This window comes from Plasmopara halstedii (genome assembly GCF_900000015.1).
Source record: "Plasmopara halstedii genome assembly, contig: Scaffold_322, whole genome shotgun sequence".
Taxonomy (NCBI): domain Eukaryota; phylum Oomycota; class Peronosporomycetes; order Peronosporales; family Peronosporaceae; genus Plasmopara; species Plasmopara halstedii.
Window position 1 is genome coordinate 532339 of NW_020187243.1, and position 12852 is coordinate 545190.

General features: G+C 41.8%; 4 protein-coding genes across 4 annotated transcripts; all 4 read left to right on the top strand.

The window, feature by feature from the left end:
- Positions 1–1799: 1799 nt before the first annotated feature.
- Positions 1800–6234, top strand: PHALS_08241 (atp-binding cassette superfamily; the record flags this gene model as incomplete). Its single annotated transcript, XM_024723556.1, has 8 exons — positions 1800–1828; positions 1907–1957; positions 2008–4416; positions 4475–4596; positions 4660–5838; positions 5913–6077; positions 6133–6156; positions 6230–6234. 8 exons carry the CDS (start codon positions 1800–1802, stop codon positions 6232–6234), a joined length of 3984 nt encoding a protein of 1327 aa, XP_024574521.1.
- A 1803-nt stretch (positions 6235–8037) lies between these two features.
- On the top strand, positions 8038–9878 carry PHALS_15294 (uncharacterized protein). Its single transcript, XM_036407357.1, has one exon. The coding sequence runs from the start codon at positions 8811–8813 to the stop codon at positions 9054–9056; it is 246 nt and encodes an 81-aa protein (XP_036263066.1). The 5' UTR covers positions 8038–8810; the 3' UTR covers positions 9057–9878.
- Positions 9879–9893: 15 nt separating this feature from the next.
- On the top strand, positions 9894–10436 carry PHALS_08242 (Ser-Thr-rich glycosyl-phosphatidyl-inositol-anchored membrane family; the record flags this gene model as incomplete). The annotated part of the gene is made up of 1 exon (XM_024723558.1): positions 9894–10436. The coding sequence occupies one exon, from the start codon at positions 9894–9896 to the stop codon at positions 10434–10436; it is 543 nt and encodes a 180-aa protein (XP_024574523.1).
- A 921-nt stretch (positions 10437–11357) lies between these two features.
- On the top strand, positions 11358–12808 carry PHALS_08243 (Sister chromatid cohesion complex Cohesin, subunit PDS5; the record flags this gene model as incomplete). Its single annotated transcript, XM_024723560.1, has 2 exons — positions 11358–12710; positions 12773–12808. The coding sequence occupies 2 exons, from the start codon at positions 11358–11360 to the stop codon at positions 12806–12808; spliced, it is 1389 nt and encodes a 462-aa protein (XP_024574524.1).
- Positions 12809–12852: the final 44 nt, after the last annotated feature.

Genomic DNA, 12852 nt, shown 5'->3' on the forward strand with positions numbered 1-12852 from the left:
TGCACTTAGACGAGTGCGATACGTTTCCAGCGGAACTTCTTGTGGGACCAAGAAACGAGCTCGAAGAGCTTTCCGTGTGGTAAGTTCATCATTCGTTCAGGCAAGGGGCCCGATGATGTGGATGTGTAACGATCGAGTTACCACGTCCTTTGCTGTCACAGCGAGATCCGCTGGGCGGAAACCATACTCCACACGAGGGTCAATGACCGACCGCGGATGGGCGCGCTTTAGAGCCGGTTTATGGGCAGCTTCAAGCTACCGCCTCTGTTCTCCGTCGAGGGCATTGCTGATTACACCACGTTCCTCAGTTGACAAGAAATCAGAGAATGGACATGGGGTATGCAAGGCGAGCTGGTCTCGTATCACGCTGCTGGTGCAGCTCGCCTCTCTCGTCATCCCATGCGGGAAAAGAGGTGTCAGACTGATTGCCGACCACATCCTCAGCGAGGCCACTCGGCACTGAAAGCGTGCGCGGAGTGCGACGTTTGTGCTCATCGAGCCTAGGATATACACCCCTCGGTACTGCGGAGGCACTGCCTGACGTTGCACCGAGTGTGGGAGATGGAGTTGGGCTCTGCCCATGCTTGCTAGACTTGGAGATTTTGGTGTCATTGACAGGCTTATTGAGCAAGGAAGTTGTTTGTTTCGACAAATGGAGTTGCAGTGTCTAACGGACACGCGAGCCTCGTTCAGGCAAAAGTTGATTAAGCCTATAAATGTTCTCAGTCTTAATGGGGGAGGGTGTAACGGGGTTACACGAACCCTAATAACAGGGGTGTGTGTGTTACACGAGATGTGCATAATGTGACAACACACCCAAACAAGAATACGGTACGGGGCTAGGTAGCCAGTAGTGATGCATGTATTTAGATTTTACTATAAATATTTAGTATATTTAGGATGATCTAAACTTTTAACATTAGGATAAAAACATGAATAAAAATCAGTTTCGATTTTAAAAAAAGTGCTCGTTTGCCTTGGTTAAGGCTTTTAAGTACCCTTAAGGGCAGCGGATTGCTGTCCGCTGCACTAGTACTTGGTTCTTGTAAAGAAGGAAGGTCCGTGAGTTAAAGACGCTTACTCAAGTGCAAAGCTACAACAACCCCGCTGCACAGAGGGAAATATTTTTTAGTTTTGAGCTAAAAAATGGATGCTCGTCACCAGCGACCTCACACTTGGGCTGTTTGTGATCCCACTGACGTCTGGGGAAGGCCTTTTCTAAATTTTATCACCAGCGCATTCTTATAGCTGATGGACGCCTCCAGGCAAGTGATTATCGCTTCTAGCTCTTGTTAGTCTTCCAATGCTTTTGAGACCAACGATAGGCATACGCTTAACAAGCCCCTTCAGTCGTCCTGAGGACAGGTGAATGAAACAACTTGTGCTCCATCCTCGCAGAAGATACAGTCTTTCAACGATTTGGTCGTCGCATTGACGACAAGGCTATTAAGTACCTTAGTGCAACGCGCACGGCAAAAAGCTGTCGTACACCTTGCACAAAGGAGGCGTTGACTGAGAAATCCACGCATACTGGAGCAGAACCCCGAGCCTCTTATTATGCCAAATACTTATTTGCTTCGCTATTCATGAGTGACATATCTAGTTGTGATTCTGCTTAAATTAATGCTATATCTGCATTTGACGAAAAATATTAAAAATCAAACTATTTGTTCTGCTTGACGGGAGGATAAAAGTTAAAAAAAAAGGTCCCATCGTCTTCCGTGGTACCTTTGGCAGATCCCAACCCCCACAATAACTTTGAATTGTAGGGTGAATTTTGTACAGCTGTGCAATATTTCATGATTCGCAAGTGTAAGCCGTTAGTACAGTACGTATCCAATTACATTCCCTTTACTTGAATACGATCAAAGATATTTCATGCGTTCATCGGCGTGATGTTGTGTAGGAAAATCACTTATTCCCCCTTAATGAGCCAAATCGCTACTTTGAATAAAAAGTATGACTGCTAAGCAATAAATCTTTTACTATTATTGCTTGTAACAGTAGTACACTAGGTAGTACAAAAATGGTTATCGGTGAGACTGCACCACTCCTATCTGTCCAGCAAAAACAAGTACAGAATGACTCTCCGGGAGCTCGTGCGCATTGGCTCTCACGAGTCACATTTAGCTGGCTTGGACCTTTACTAGTCCAAGGGGCTACTCGTCCACTTCAAGCCGAAGATCTTTGGCAATTAGAGCCTGAAGATGATGCTGCGCGAGTGACCAACACTCTACGTCAAGCGAGTAATAATAACCAATCGTTGTGGGTTTCAATCCGCAAAGGTTTTGGCTTCAACATGTATGTTGCCGGGGCGTGTAAATTGTTCGGCGACTGTTTTGGCTTCATTGGACCCATTTGTATTAATGCGCTTATTAAATATGTGGAAGATCCAAGTCAAACCATGTTTTCAAGTCCTTATTATGGCTACATTCTCAGCTCTATACTCTTCATTGCGTCTATCATGCAAACTTTATGTCTCCATCAACATCATCATTTGGTCATTCGAGAAGCAATTCGAGTGCGCACGGCACTTACAATGCTCGTATATGAAAAGTCTCTTAAGTTATCATCACAAACTAAGAGCTCAATAGGCTCAGGGCGAATTTTAAATTTGGCGACAATTGATGCAAATCGCATTCTTGAGCTCTTTTACATGATTCATTATGCATGGGCTGCACCACTTCAATTGATTCTTGGTATGTTGTTATTGGTGCATTTTATTGGAATTGCATCGTTTGCTGGCGTCTTTATTATGATCATTCTGTTGCCTACAAGTGCAGTGTTATCATCTCAAGCAGCCAAAGTTGTTCAAAAGATGTTAAAATGTACTGATCAACGTCTCAAAGTGTTGAATGAATTGTTTCAACATATTCGAATCATTAAACTTTATGCTTGGGAAAGCGAAATGCTCTTTCAATTAGAAGCAATTCGAGGTAAAGAACTACATCTTCTCAAAAAGACGATCCTTTGGAGTGCGTTTGGGAATGTCATTCTTCAAGCTGGTCCGATACTCGTGTCATTTGGAACATTTGTCGCATATTCCTACGTTCAGAATGAACCATTAACAGCTGACAAAGCATTTACTGCTATCTCGTTGTTCAGTATTTTTCGGCTACCATTGATGGTGTTACCTCATGTCTTTTCGCTCATTTTTCAAGCTAATGTATCTATCAAGCGACTCGAGTCATTTTTGCAACTCAAGACTCAGTCACGCCAAACGTGTTTACTGTCACCATCCATAGATTCCAATTCATCATATGAAATTCGCCATGCTACATTTAAGTTGTCGGATGAGAGCCAAGAATTGTTGGATGAAAGCACAAAAGAAACTGCAAAGAGAGCAACTGGGTCTTCGGCTCAATTATCCAATATCACCATCTCGATTCCAAAAAACAAGTTAACTTTGATCGTTGGAGCTGTCGGAACCGGCAAGTCAACACTCCTTTCAGCCTTACTTGGAGAGATGCAGCCTGAGTACGGTGTGGTTCAAATTCCAATCAAAAACATTTCTTACGCTGCACAAACGCCATATTTGATCAACGCAAGCGTCGAAGACAACATACTATTTGGTGCTTCATTGGACAAAGCTCGTCTTCATCGTGTAATTAAAAATTGCGAGCTAGAAAAAGAACTTGTCAGTCTTCCAAACGGATTTAAGAGTGAAATCGGTGAGAATGGTGTGACACTAAGTGGTGGACAGAAACAACGTCTGTCAATTGCACGAGCCATGTATTTACAGAATCAAGAGATGTACATATTTGATGACTCATTATCTGCTTTAGATGTGCATGTGGCTACTCGTATTTTCAACCAGTGTTTTAGCGAAAAGACGGGTGGCGAATTAACTGGTCAGACGCGAATTCTAAGCACACACTCTCTACAATTTGCTCACTTAGCAGACTGGATTATTGTTATTGAGAACATGCGGGCTGTTGAAATGGGGACATTTTCTGACTTGACGCAACTAACGCCCAATGGCAAATTTGCAACGATGTTCAAGGCCTTTCAATGTCCTGACGAGATTGTTGAGAAGGATACGTTGGGCCAACAAGCGGACTGTGAGAATGTGACTCGATCAAAAGCTCGATCGGACTCGAATGCTGATGGTCACGCCGTTAGTGGCAGCGGCATCCTGATTCAAGATGAAGAAAAGGCTGAGGGAGAATTATCGTGGCGCATTTATACGTCGTATTTTATTTCCTGTGGTACCGTTTCGACAATTGGAGCGCTGGCGCTTTTAATTGCGATGCAGGTAACATCTGTATCAACGGATTTGTGGCTAACGAATTGGACTAATAACAAACCCACTGGAGTGAGTTTGACCTTTTATCTCACTATCTACGCTTATCTTGGCTTAAGCACAATTATGCTGGAGTTTGTGGGCGAGTTATGTTGTCGTTTTGCTGGACTGAGGTAATTCTCGCCTTTTCGAGATGAAGCTGCAGTCTGCTAACTTTCGATATGTGTGCAGTGCTTCCAAGAAGATACATCACCATTTCCTTCGGCATATGATAAAAGGAACAATGCAATTTTTTGACACAACACCCGTTGGTCGGATATTAAATCGTTTTTCGAGCGACCTTAACACTATAGGTGCGTGATGAACTCAATCGAGTACTTTGAAATCTAAATTTTGTTTTGTATACTCATAAACAGACACAAAGCTCAATTCATCTATCGTCCAATTTGTGACCATGTTTTTGGCTCTATTAAGCATGTTAGCGATACAGAGCTCGACTGCTCCAGTCTTGTTACTTCTACTTATCCCTGTCTTTATCTGCTACGTTGCATACCAGCGGTTCTATGGAAAATCTTGTCGAGAATTGCAGCGTTTGGACAATATTTCAAAAAGTCCCCTTTACGCACACTTTACGCAGACTCTCAACGGTTTAGTTACGATCCGAACGTTCAATATGGTCAAACAGAGTGAACAAATGCAAGCTTTGAAATTAAACGAAAATACAAAAGCTTTCTTGCTGTTGAATCTGATCAATCGCTGGCTTGGTGTACGACTGGAGTTTCTAGGCGCACTGATTACATTAGCGGTTGCTGTTTTTGTCAGTCGTGATCATTTCACGATTTCGAGCGCTATGGCAGGATTACTGTTGAGCTATTCTCAAAATATGACTTCTCTCCTCAATTGGATAATTCGCAATCAAATTGATATGGAGAACAATATGAACAGTGTTGAACGAATCGATGAGTATTGTCGCGTAGAGACTGAACCAGTGACATTGCTGACACATCATTTTGAGCGTTATACCTGTGCAAAGTCCCGCACGCTGCAATTGCGGCCACACTGGCCCGAACATGGTAAGCTTGACTTTGTAAACGTCTGTGTGCAGTACGACCCACTTTTACCACCCGTGCTGAACAATATTTCATTTTCAATAAATGGTGGAGAAAAAGTGGGCATTTGTGGACGAACAGGAGCTGGTAAAAGCTCGCTGCTTCTAGCCCTTTTTCGTATGGTCTCGTTCTATCATGGCAATATCTACATAGATGAAGTCTCAACTGATGCATTGACTCTTACTGAATTGCGCTCTCGAATGGCAATCATTCCACAAGATCCAGTGCTTTTTGCAGCTAGTGTTCGTATCAACCTTGACCCAACAGGACAAGCCACCGATGAGGATTTGTGGAATGCTATTCGGAAATCTCGATTAGAATCATTCATCAAAGGTTTATGTGGTGGTGTTGACGCTCAGGTTCTTGAAGGCGGGGACAATTTTAGTGTTGGAGAGCGTCAACTTATCTGTCTGGCACGTGCGATATTGCGACATTCCAAGATATTGTGTCTGGATGAAGCAACTGCTTCAATGGATCACTCCACCGGTAAGAAGAGATGCAAGCATGCTATTCTGATGATACATGAATGGACAATAAAAAAATTGTTAATGTTTCTCCAGATGAGTTTATTCAGGCGTCAATTCGTAGCGAATTTGCTAAAACGACAGTGCTGACAATAGCTCATCGAGTAGAGACCATTCTGGATTACGACAAGATATTGGTGCTCAAGCACGGCCAGATTACGGAATTTGGCACGCCATCCGACCTACTCAACAAACCGAATGGCGAGTTCGCTAGCATGCTGAACCCTAAACAATAGCAAATGACGTTTTCGTGAAGATGATGGTCGTATCGGGTACATACGTACGTATTGGGCTTGGATAGTTGGCAATATTCCAGTATTGACTCGGCTCGTTCCGTGTTATACTTACGTCAGCTTAATGGTAAGCGTGTTGTGGTTTTTCATATGCTTAACATGACGAGTAAAAATTTGATTGCGAGATAACATATCTCGCAATCAAATTTTTGCCCAGCAGCTTACTCTTGTCTGATGCTCTCGTTGTAAGAATTATACAGCTATTTGTTAAGTTCTCGTTAGAAATTGCAAGGTGATTGCTTAGCGTCGTGTCTTTTGTTTTCAGATATTAAAAATGAAGCCAAGAAGTTTGTAGTCAAAGACTATGCAATATGATCAAACAATCTTTTGTATTCTCTTGTCTGTAAGATTCCAAGTCTCGAGATCGAAAGCGTTCTCTGCAATCTCATCGAAATGTGTCGAATTCTCTTTACATCGAAAGTCAATCGGTTCAGCTCTATTTCGTCTTCGCACATTGCAACTGGCTTTTTCGACTTGCTGTCGCTTCTCATGAACGATCACACGTTAAGCACCCAATATTAATTTATGTGTTAATTCTAAAATGATCAGCTCAGCAATCACGTCGCCATTTATATCACAACAGCAAAGCTCTGGCTCGCAGCAAATTGAATGTTCTTCGTATCATCGTTTATCATCACGGCGGGGTACTGACTGAAAAGAATGTTGCTCGAACTCACGCACTAATGTGGTCAGTCTCGTTTCTATGAAAACCTGGCGTTTGTTCACGGTCATAAACGACGACAAACATCAGTGTTAGACTGGCTTTGTAGCGACATTCATTACATGTGCGTATATGAGGAATCGCTCCCGTTTCATAGCCACTTTATGCAGCGAATAAGATTCAAGTATTTTGTGTACGGATCATCAAACGAGAAGAACTTCAGACACTTATGACCTGAAATTGCCGTCAACATTTATACGCACACAACAACTGCTTACCGCTTTTGATGTTGCTGATTGTGTAGTATCAGCAAACGCGGCGCAAGTTTTGTAATGTCTCGAGTGGCTACGAAAGTGGACATGGAATGAGATTACGGCCAAAGTTTATCTATTCATAATTAAGATTATTCGAGATTAACGAAGATTCTGATCGCAACCTTCTAGCATTATCATAGTTACTCCATGTGTAATTTCAGCTACTTGACTAAAAAATGAATCTTAGTACTGGCTGTAACACGAACTTGGCTTGTGTAATGCATTCTTCATCGGATTCAGCACCTTTGCCTATCCGCAAGCGATCAGTCAGCATAATCGCCACACGTAAACCAGTTGGAATGTCGCAATCTGGAAACGCCATATATATAAACGTGCCTGTGACTCAGCTTGAACATATGAAACCTGCTAAATTATACTCATAATTTGTAAGATGTTATGTGATATCGTCAGTAAAATAAGGCTACAAGTTGGTTGCTAATTCATTGATAATTAAGGCAGTGAAGGTATCAAATTCTCTACAAAATGATATTAAGCAATCTTTGCTATTATGCTGCTCATTTCATGTGATTTCTGTAAGTAACTTCCCTCTTGTTTCTTGGCCGAACCATTTCATAATTATAATTGAGTGTAAATCTTACGCGTTTCCATTGGCTGAATTTCCGTCTGAACGTTCCCAGATGATACCTTGGTCATTTTATTACTTTCAATCCTATCCTCAATCATATCAATATTGCTTGGCTTATTGAAAAGACAGCTAAGATTTATACAAATGGTCAAGCTTGAAGTGAACAATCAATCAGTTTGTCGGATAATGACTTTCATCAATGGTGATGTATGTTTAAACGCAGTATTCCCCTCACGTTCACTATTTCTGCTTTCACCGAGGCGACTTGTCAATCACCAATACATGGGAATTGTTGCCACAATGAAAAGTTGAATTATTGTTTTTCTATAAGATACTTCTAATGATATCGTTATATCACTAACTACATTTAAGATCTTAAAATACAGTCAGTGATTATTAAGCAATGCACCCACAAAGCGAGATATTCTAAATGGCAGGCTCTACTTGATCTTGAAAGGGTGCCAAAAAAACGCAGATTGTTACTTGATGATGACCACGTCGGAACATAAACTTGCAAATCTAGGGATGAAAGAGTTCGAAAATGTGCGCGTTTGCGTTTAATCATGTCACTTCTCGAATGGCCTGTCGACGTTGCATACATACACGCGCTGTATTGCACATACCGTAGAAGGACTATCTGCCACGAACGCCTTCCCAGCCCTGGTGTCAAGCTGGCTCTGAGCCTCTGCGCTAATCTTTCGAAATGGTGCCAGAGTAGCAATGAGCTCAAGCACTGGCTTCATTCTCCTAAGGATCTTGCAACCTTTACCGACGCTCGCCTTTCAGACATGTACCACCTAAACCATTAGTACATTCTCCATATGTCCTACCGCACCGTTATGTAGCGAAGATAAGATAAACGTCTATCCTCACGCACCCTCCCGTCAAGTCGCGAGTGGCCACTCCATGTGTACCTTTTTAGGTACGAAGGACTGCAAAGCACGGCCGACGACTGGTGTGACACCGAGACGCTGTAGTCCGTAAAAAGCACCCTCCACAGCCCAATCGCCAGTATTTTTTCAGCCGCATAGCCAGGCGAGTCGATATTAAACCTGTCGTGACGCTTCAAAACGTGCACAAATGGGATTGAATTCTCAACGTAGTTTTTTCTTGCATCTAAAGAAATCATCAACATCATTGTGTTGGTACACGTCATTGTCGGGACATGACAAACCGTTGATGTATCATGTTGGTAGTAGCAGCCATGATTTTCTTTTTTGTCTGAGCAGTTTAAAGAAAAACGTGAACAAAAAAGTGCAGAGACTTAAGGTTGTTGGAATTAAGAATGGAAGAGTCGGAGACTTTGATGGTTTTTATAGTGTTTGATGCACTAAACGTTCGATTGGATTCCCTTGCCTGGAACCAAACGGCTTTTGGGATTGAAGGCCGGGGGCCAAAATTATAGTCCAGGATCGAGTCCCGTTTCTGGAGCTTCTCTTGCTGGCGTGCGCTCTGTCCGCAGCCGCAAGGGCAACTCTCATTCGCTGAATTCCTACGCACGACTTTGACATTCTCGTCTGTCGGCACGCAACGCGCGCCTTGCTGTAGATACTGTCCAGGCTGTGTGCGATCGGAACCATTTCCCATTTTAGGACGTCAGCCAGTCTATAAATTCGCGCAGACTGTAAGAGACTACACTTTGTTTGAGCGACAGCAGCTTTTTATACGAGCTCTGCCACTCGCTGTACTTCGAGAACGATCACATTACATACACAAGAGCCATTGAATCGAGAGCGTTGGGGGGCACGCCTTGCTCGAATCGGTCAATTACTCGTGCATTGCTTAATTAAGCCTTTCATGGTCACTTCTGTCCCACCCCCTGCGATTACTACGCAACCAATGCCCAGACTAGACACCTCGACTACAAATACCAACACTCGATCGCCAAATAAAGAGCTCGTTAGCGCTATGTTTCATCATTATGCGATCAATCTTCCTCTTATGACTCCACCCGTCGTCAGTGATAGAACAAGTCTTACAAATAGCAGTACTGAACCATCACCTCAAGCTACAAGTATGGAATTCAAGGCTTTATACGAAACAAGAAGTCGAGATCAAGATCATGAACCAGAAGAACAAGACGAAAGTTGGAATCACGAGATTGATGAAGCCGAAGAGCTTCGAGAGACGCTACTTCGACGATCTACAGGTTCCATTGCAATTATGACACGCCAACAGGAAGCGTTTGATTATCGACGTCATACGTTCAGTGTTATGTCTGCAGAGAGTCGCGCGAGTATGAGAAGACGAAGTTTTGACTTTACTGCACAATTTGGTCACACATATCCACCTACTTCGTCTTCGCTGCCACTCTCGCACTCATTAAACGCACATCAACATTTAAGAGTTTACGGGAAGAGCACAAGTCCTGCAAAACGTCTCAGTGAGTGTCACGAAAAAGGTGCTCCTTTTGTAGCTCTTGTGGCTCCCCATTCAGTCACAGTTTGGACACGAGGGAAACCTGTGATGATTGAATGGAAAGTTTTGGATACCAAGGTCGAGAAACTGTGCATTGAATTACTAGAAGATGGTTTGAATGCTACGACACTCATTGCAAAGGAAGCTCCGAATTCGGGTTTTTTTACATATCCGAAAGTACCGTGGGGTATGGAGTCAGGATCAAAGTATTTCCTGCGTATTTCAGCGTCTGAGGATCGGGAGCGTTACTGCACAAGCAGCTTCTTCCAGATCAGTTCTGCCCCATGATGTGTATACGAATCCTATCGTATAGCATGGAGATATAAGTTTGAGATAAGAGGAGGTGAAGGCTATTTAATGTAATTGTTTAAAAAGAAGGGTATAAATGGTGCAAGTGCTGTATTTTATAAATATGTTTTAGTTTTATGCTAAATGTAAGGTTTATGTTACAAATTATAAGGTTACTACTCTCTCTGGTGAAGTGAAGTGAAGACTTTGATATCAGAAGTTTTTGTCCCTATGCTTGCGAAGAAGTGCCGTTGACTAAATGTCTACATCTAGTGGAATCCAATTTAATGATTGGCGTCAGTTTTACGGATATCTATAGCACCCAGACCAGTATTTCTCACGTTTACGATTTTGCTTACGACATTTAAAAAGCTAAAAAAAAGGAGAAGTGCTATATTCTAGAATTCTACATCCAAATCTTAAATCTGATTCCTTCCTATGTGCATCATCATCTTGCGTTTCTTTTGTTTATGCTAATATGAAAGCAGTAGAATCCTGTACGCACGAGTGTTCGTGCGTACCGTTGCATGTTGAAGGGATAAGTATAGTCGCAAGTTGCTGCAGTTTATCACCCAATTGCTTCAGTTGCTTTTTACTTTCTAAAGTTCTAGCGGCGAAAGGGAGGGAGATATATCCAAATAAAACTGACATGCAAAACCCGCTCTAAGTACGTCCAACAGTTGCGTATCATCTAAAAAGAAGTTGAAGTAGGATCTAAACTGAATTCTTGTTCATGTGACAGAAATGGCGCCCGACTGATCTGTTTACTAAGCTAATTTCTTAATCAGTATTGTTCTTGATTTTTTTATGAAATGTACTGACTTATTGTAATCTAATTTTGTGTAACGTACCTCATCTAGGAAGGGAAACCCGCCAAAGTATTAGCACAAGCGCCAAAGTGAACAGATTGCTTCACTAAAGATGGCACAGCGTAAGACACGAGCGACCACAGCTGCCGAGCGACTTGCTGCAAGCAATAATGTAGCATCTACACGTGCCCTACATCGTCAAAAATCTACAGTAACAGAAGAATCTAAAACAGAGGACCCGGACTCAGATCATGACCAAGTTCAGAATCAGACGCCGCGAGCAAAACGTGCCACTCCTTCAAGCGACATTTTTTCTGGCACATATTTGTCTTACACAGGACATAACCCTTCTGTATTAAGCAAACGATTGAAACAAATGTGGCAATCATTGCAAACGACGTCAAGTCATCTGGAACAACAAGAAGACGGAGTGTTGGATATTCATGCAACACAAAAGTTGCAACTTGTGGCAACAGAATTGTTGCAAGAAAAGCTTTTGCACCACCAAGATAATCACGTACGTTCTCTCTTGGCGTGTTGTTTAGTTGAATTATTACGTTTATCTGCACCTGATTCGCCATTTGATTCTCAAGATGATTTGTATCGAGTTTTTCAATTATTTATTGAACAGCTTCAAGCTCTTGGTAAAAAAACGACGACAAAAATTACCGAGTTGCAACAAATGCATATGCTTGAAAGTCTCGCAACAGCCAAAACATGTCTCTTAGTGGCAAATCTTGACACAACTTTGCATGGTGAAAAAAGAATGATGGTCCAAGTATTTGAAACTCTTTTTGACCTTATTGACCACAAACATTCTGTCAAATTGGAACATTTGATGATAAATTTCATGGTGACATGCATTGAAGAAAGTAATGATGTGGATATTTCACTTTTGGAAGTATTGATACAACCATTTGTGAGTACTGACGTAAGATCTGCAACAAATGACACCACAATCAAGTTCTCGACACGTTTGGCTGAAGAAATAATTGGTCGTACGAGTGAAATATTGCAAAGTCCCTTTTCGCAATATTTCAACAATGTATTGGTTGAGACACCAACCCCATCACACGTTTACGCAATCATTGCGCATTTATACAAAATTACACCATCGCTGTTGCATTCTGTGTTGCCAACTATATGTTTGCAACTACAAGCTGAAAATATTACTATTCGAAGCAATGCAATAACATTAATTGGCAATATATTAGCGTCCTCACCTGGAAATTTCAATTCTGAGTTATTGAAAATTTTCCGTGATTTTCTTACTCGATTTCGAGATACAAGTAAAGAAATTCGTATTTTAATGATTCAAAAAAGTATTTTAATTTGGGAATCAAAACAAGAAGTAAGTGAATGGATTGAAAAAGAATTAAGTTTACGAGCATGTGATCCAGAATGGGAAGTTCGACAAGTTGTTGTGCATGAAATTTGTGACTTTGCTGCGAATTCTTTGGATATTGTAAGTGAAAAGTGTTTACGAGCAATTGGTGAGCGAATGAAAGATAAAAAAGTGATTTTAAGAAAAGAAACCATGACGGGATTGAGTCAAGTGTTTAATCGACACATTTCAACGTATTGGGAAGAACAAGATGAGATGGAAG

Excerpts from the sequence above, each read along its gene's own strand:
- PHALS_15294 (XM_036407357.1), top strand. The coding sequence starts at position 8,811 with ATGGGATTGAATTCTCAACGTAGTTTTTTCTTGCATCTAAAGAAATCA.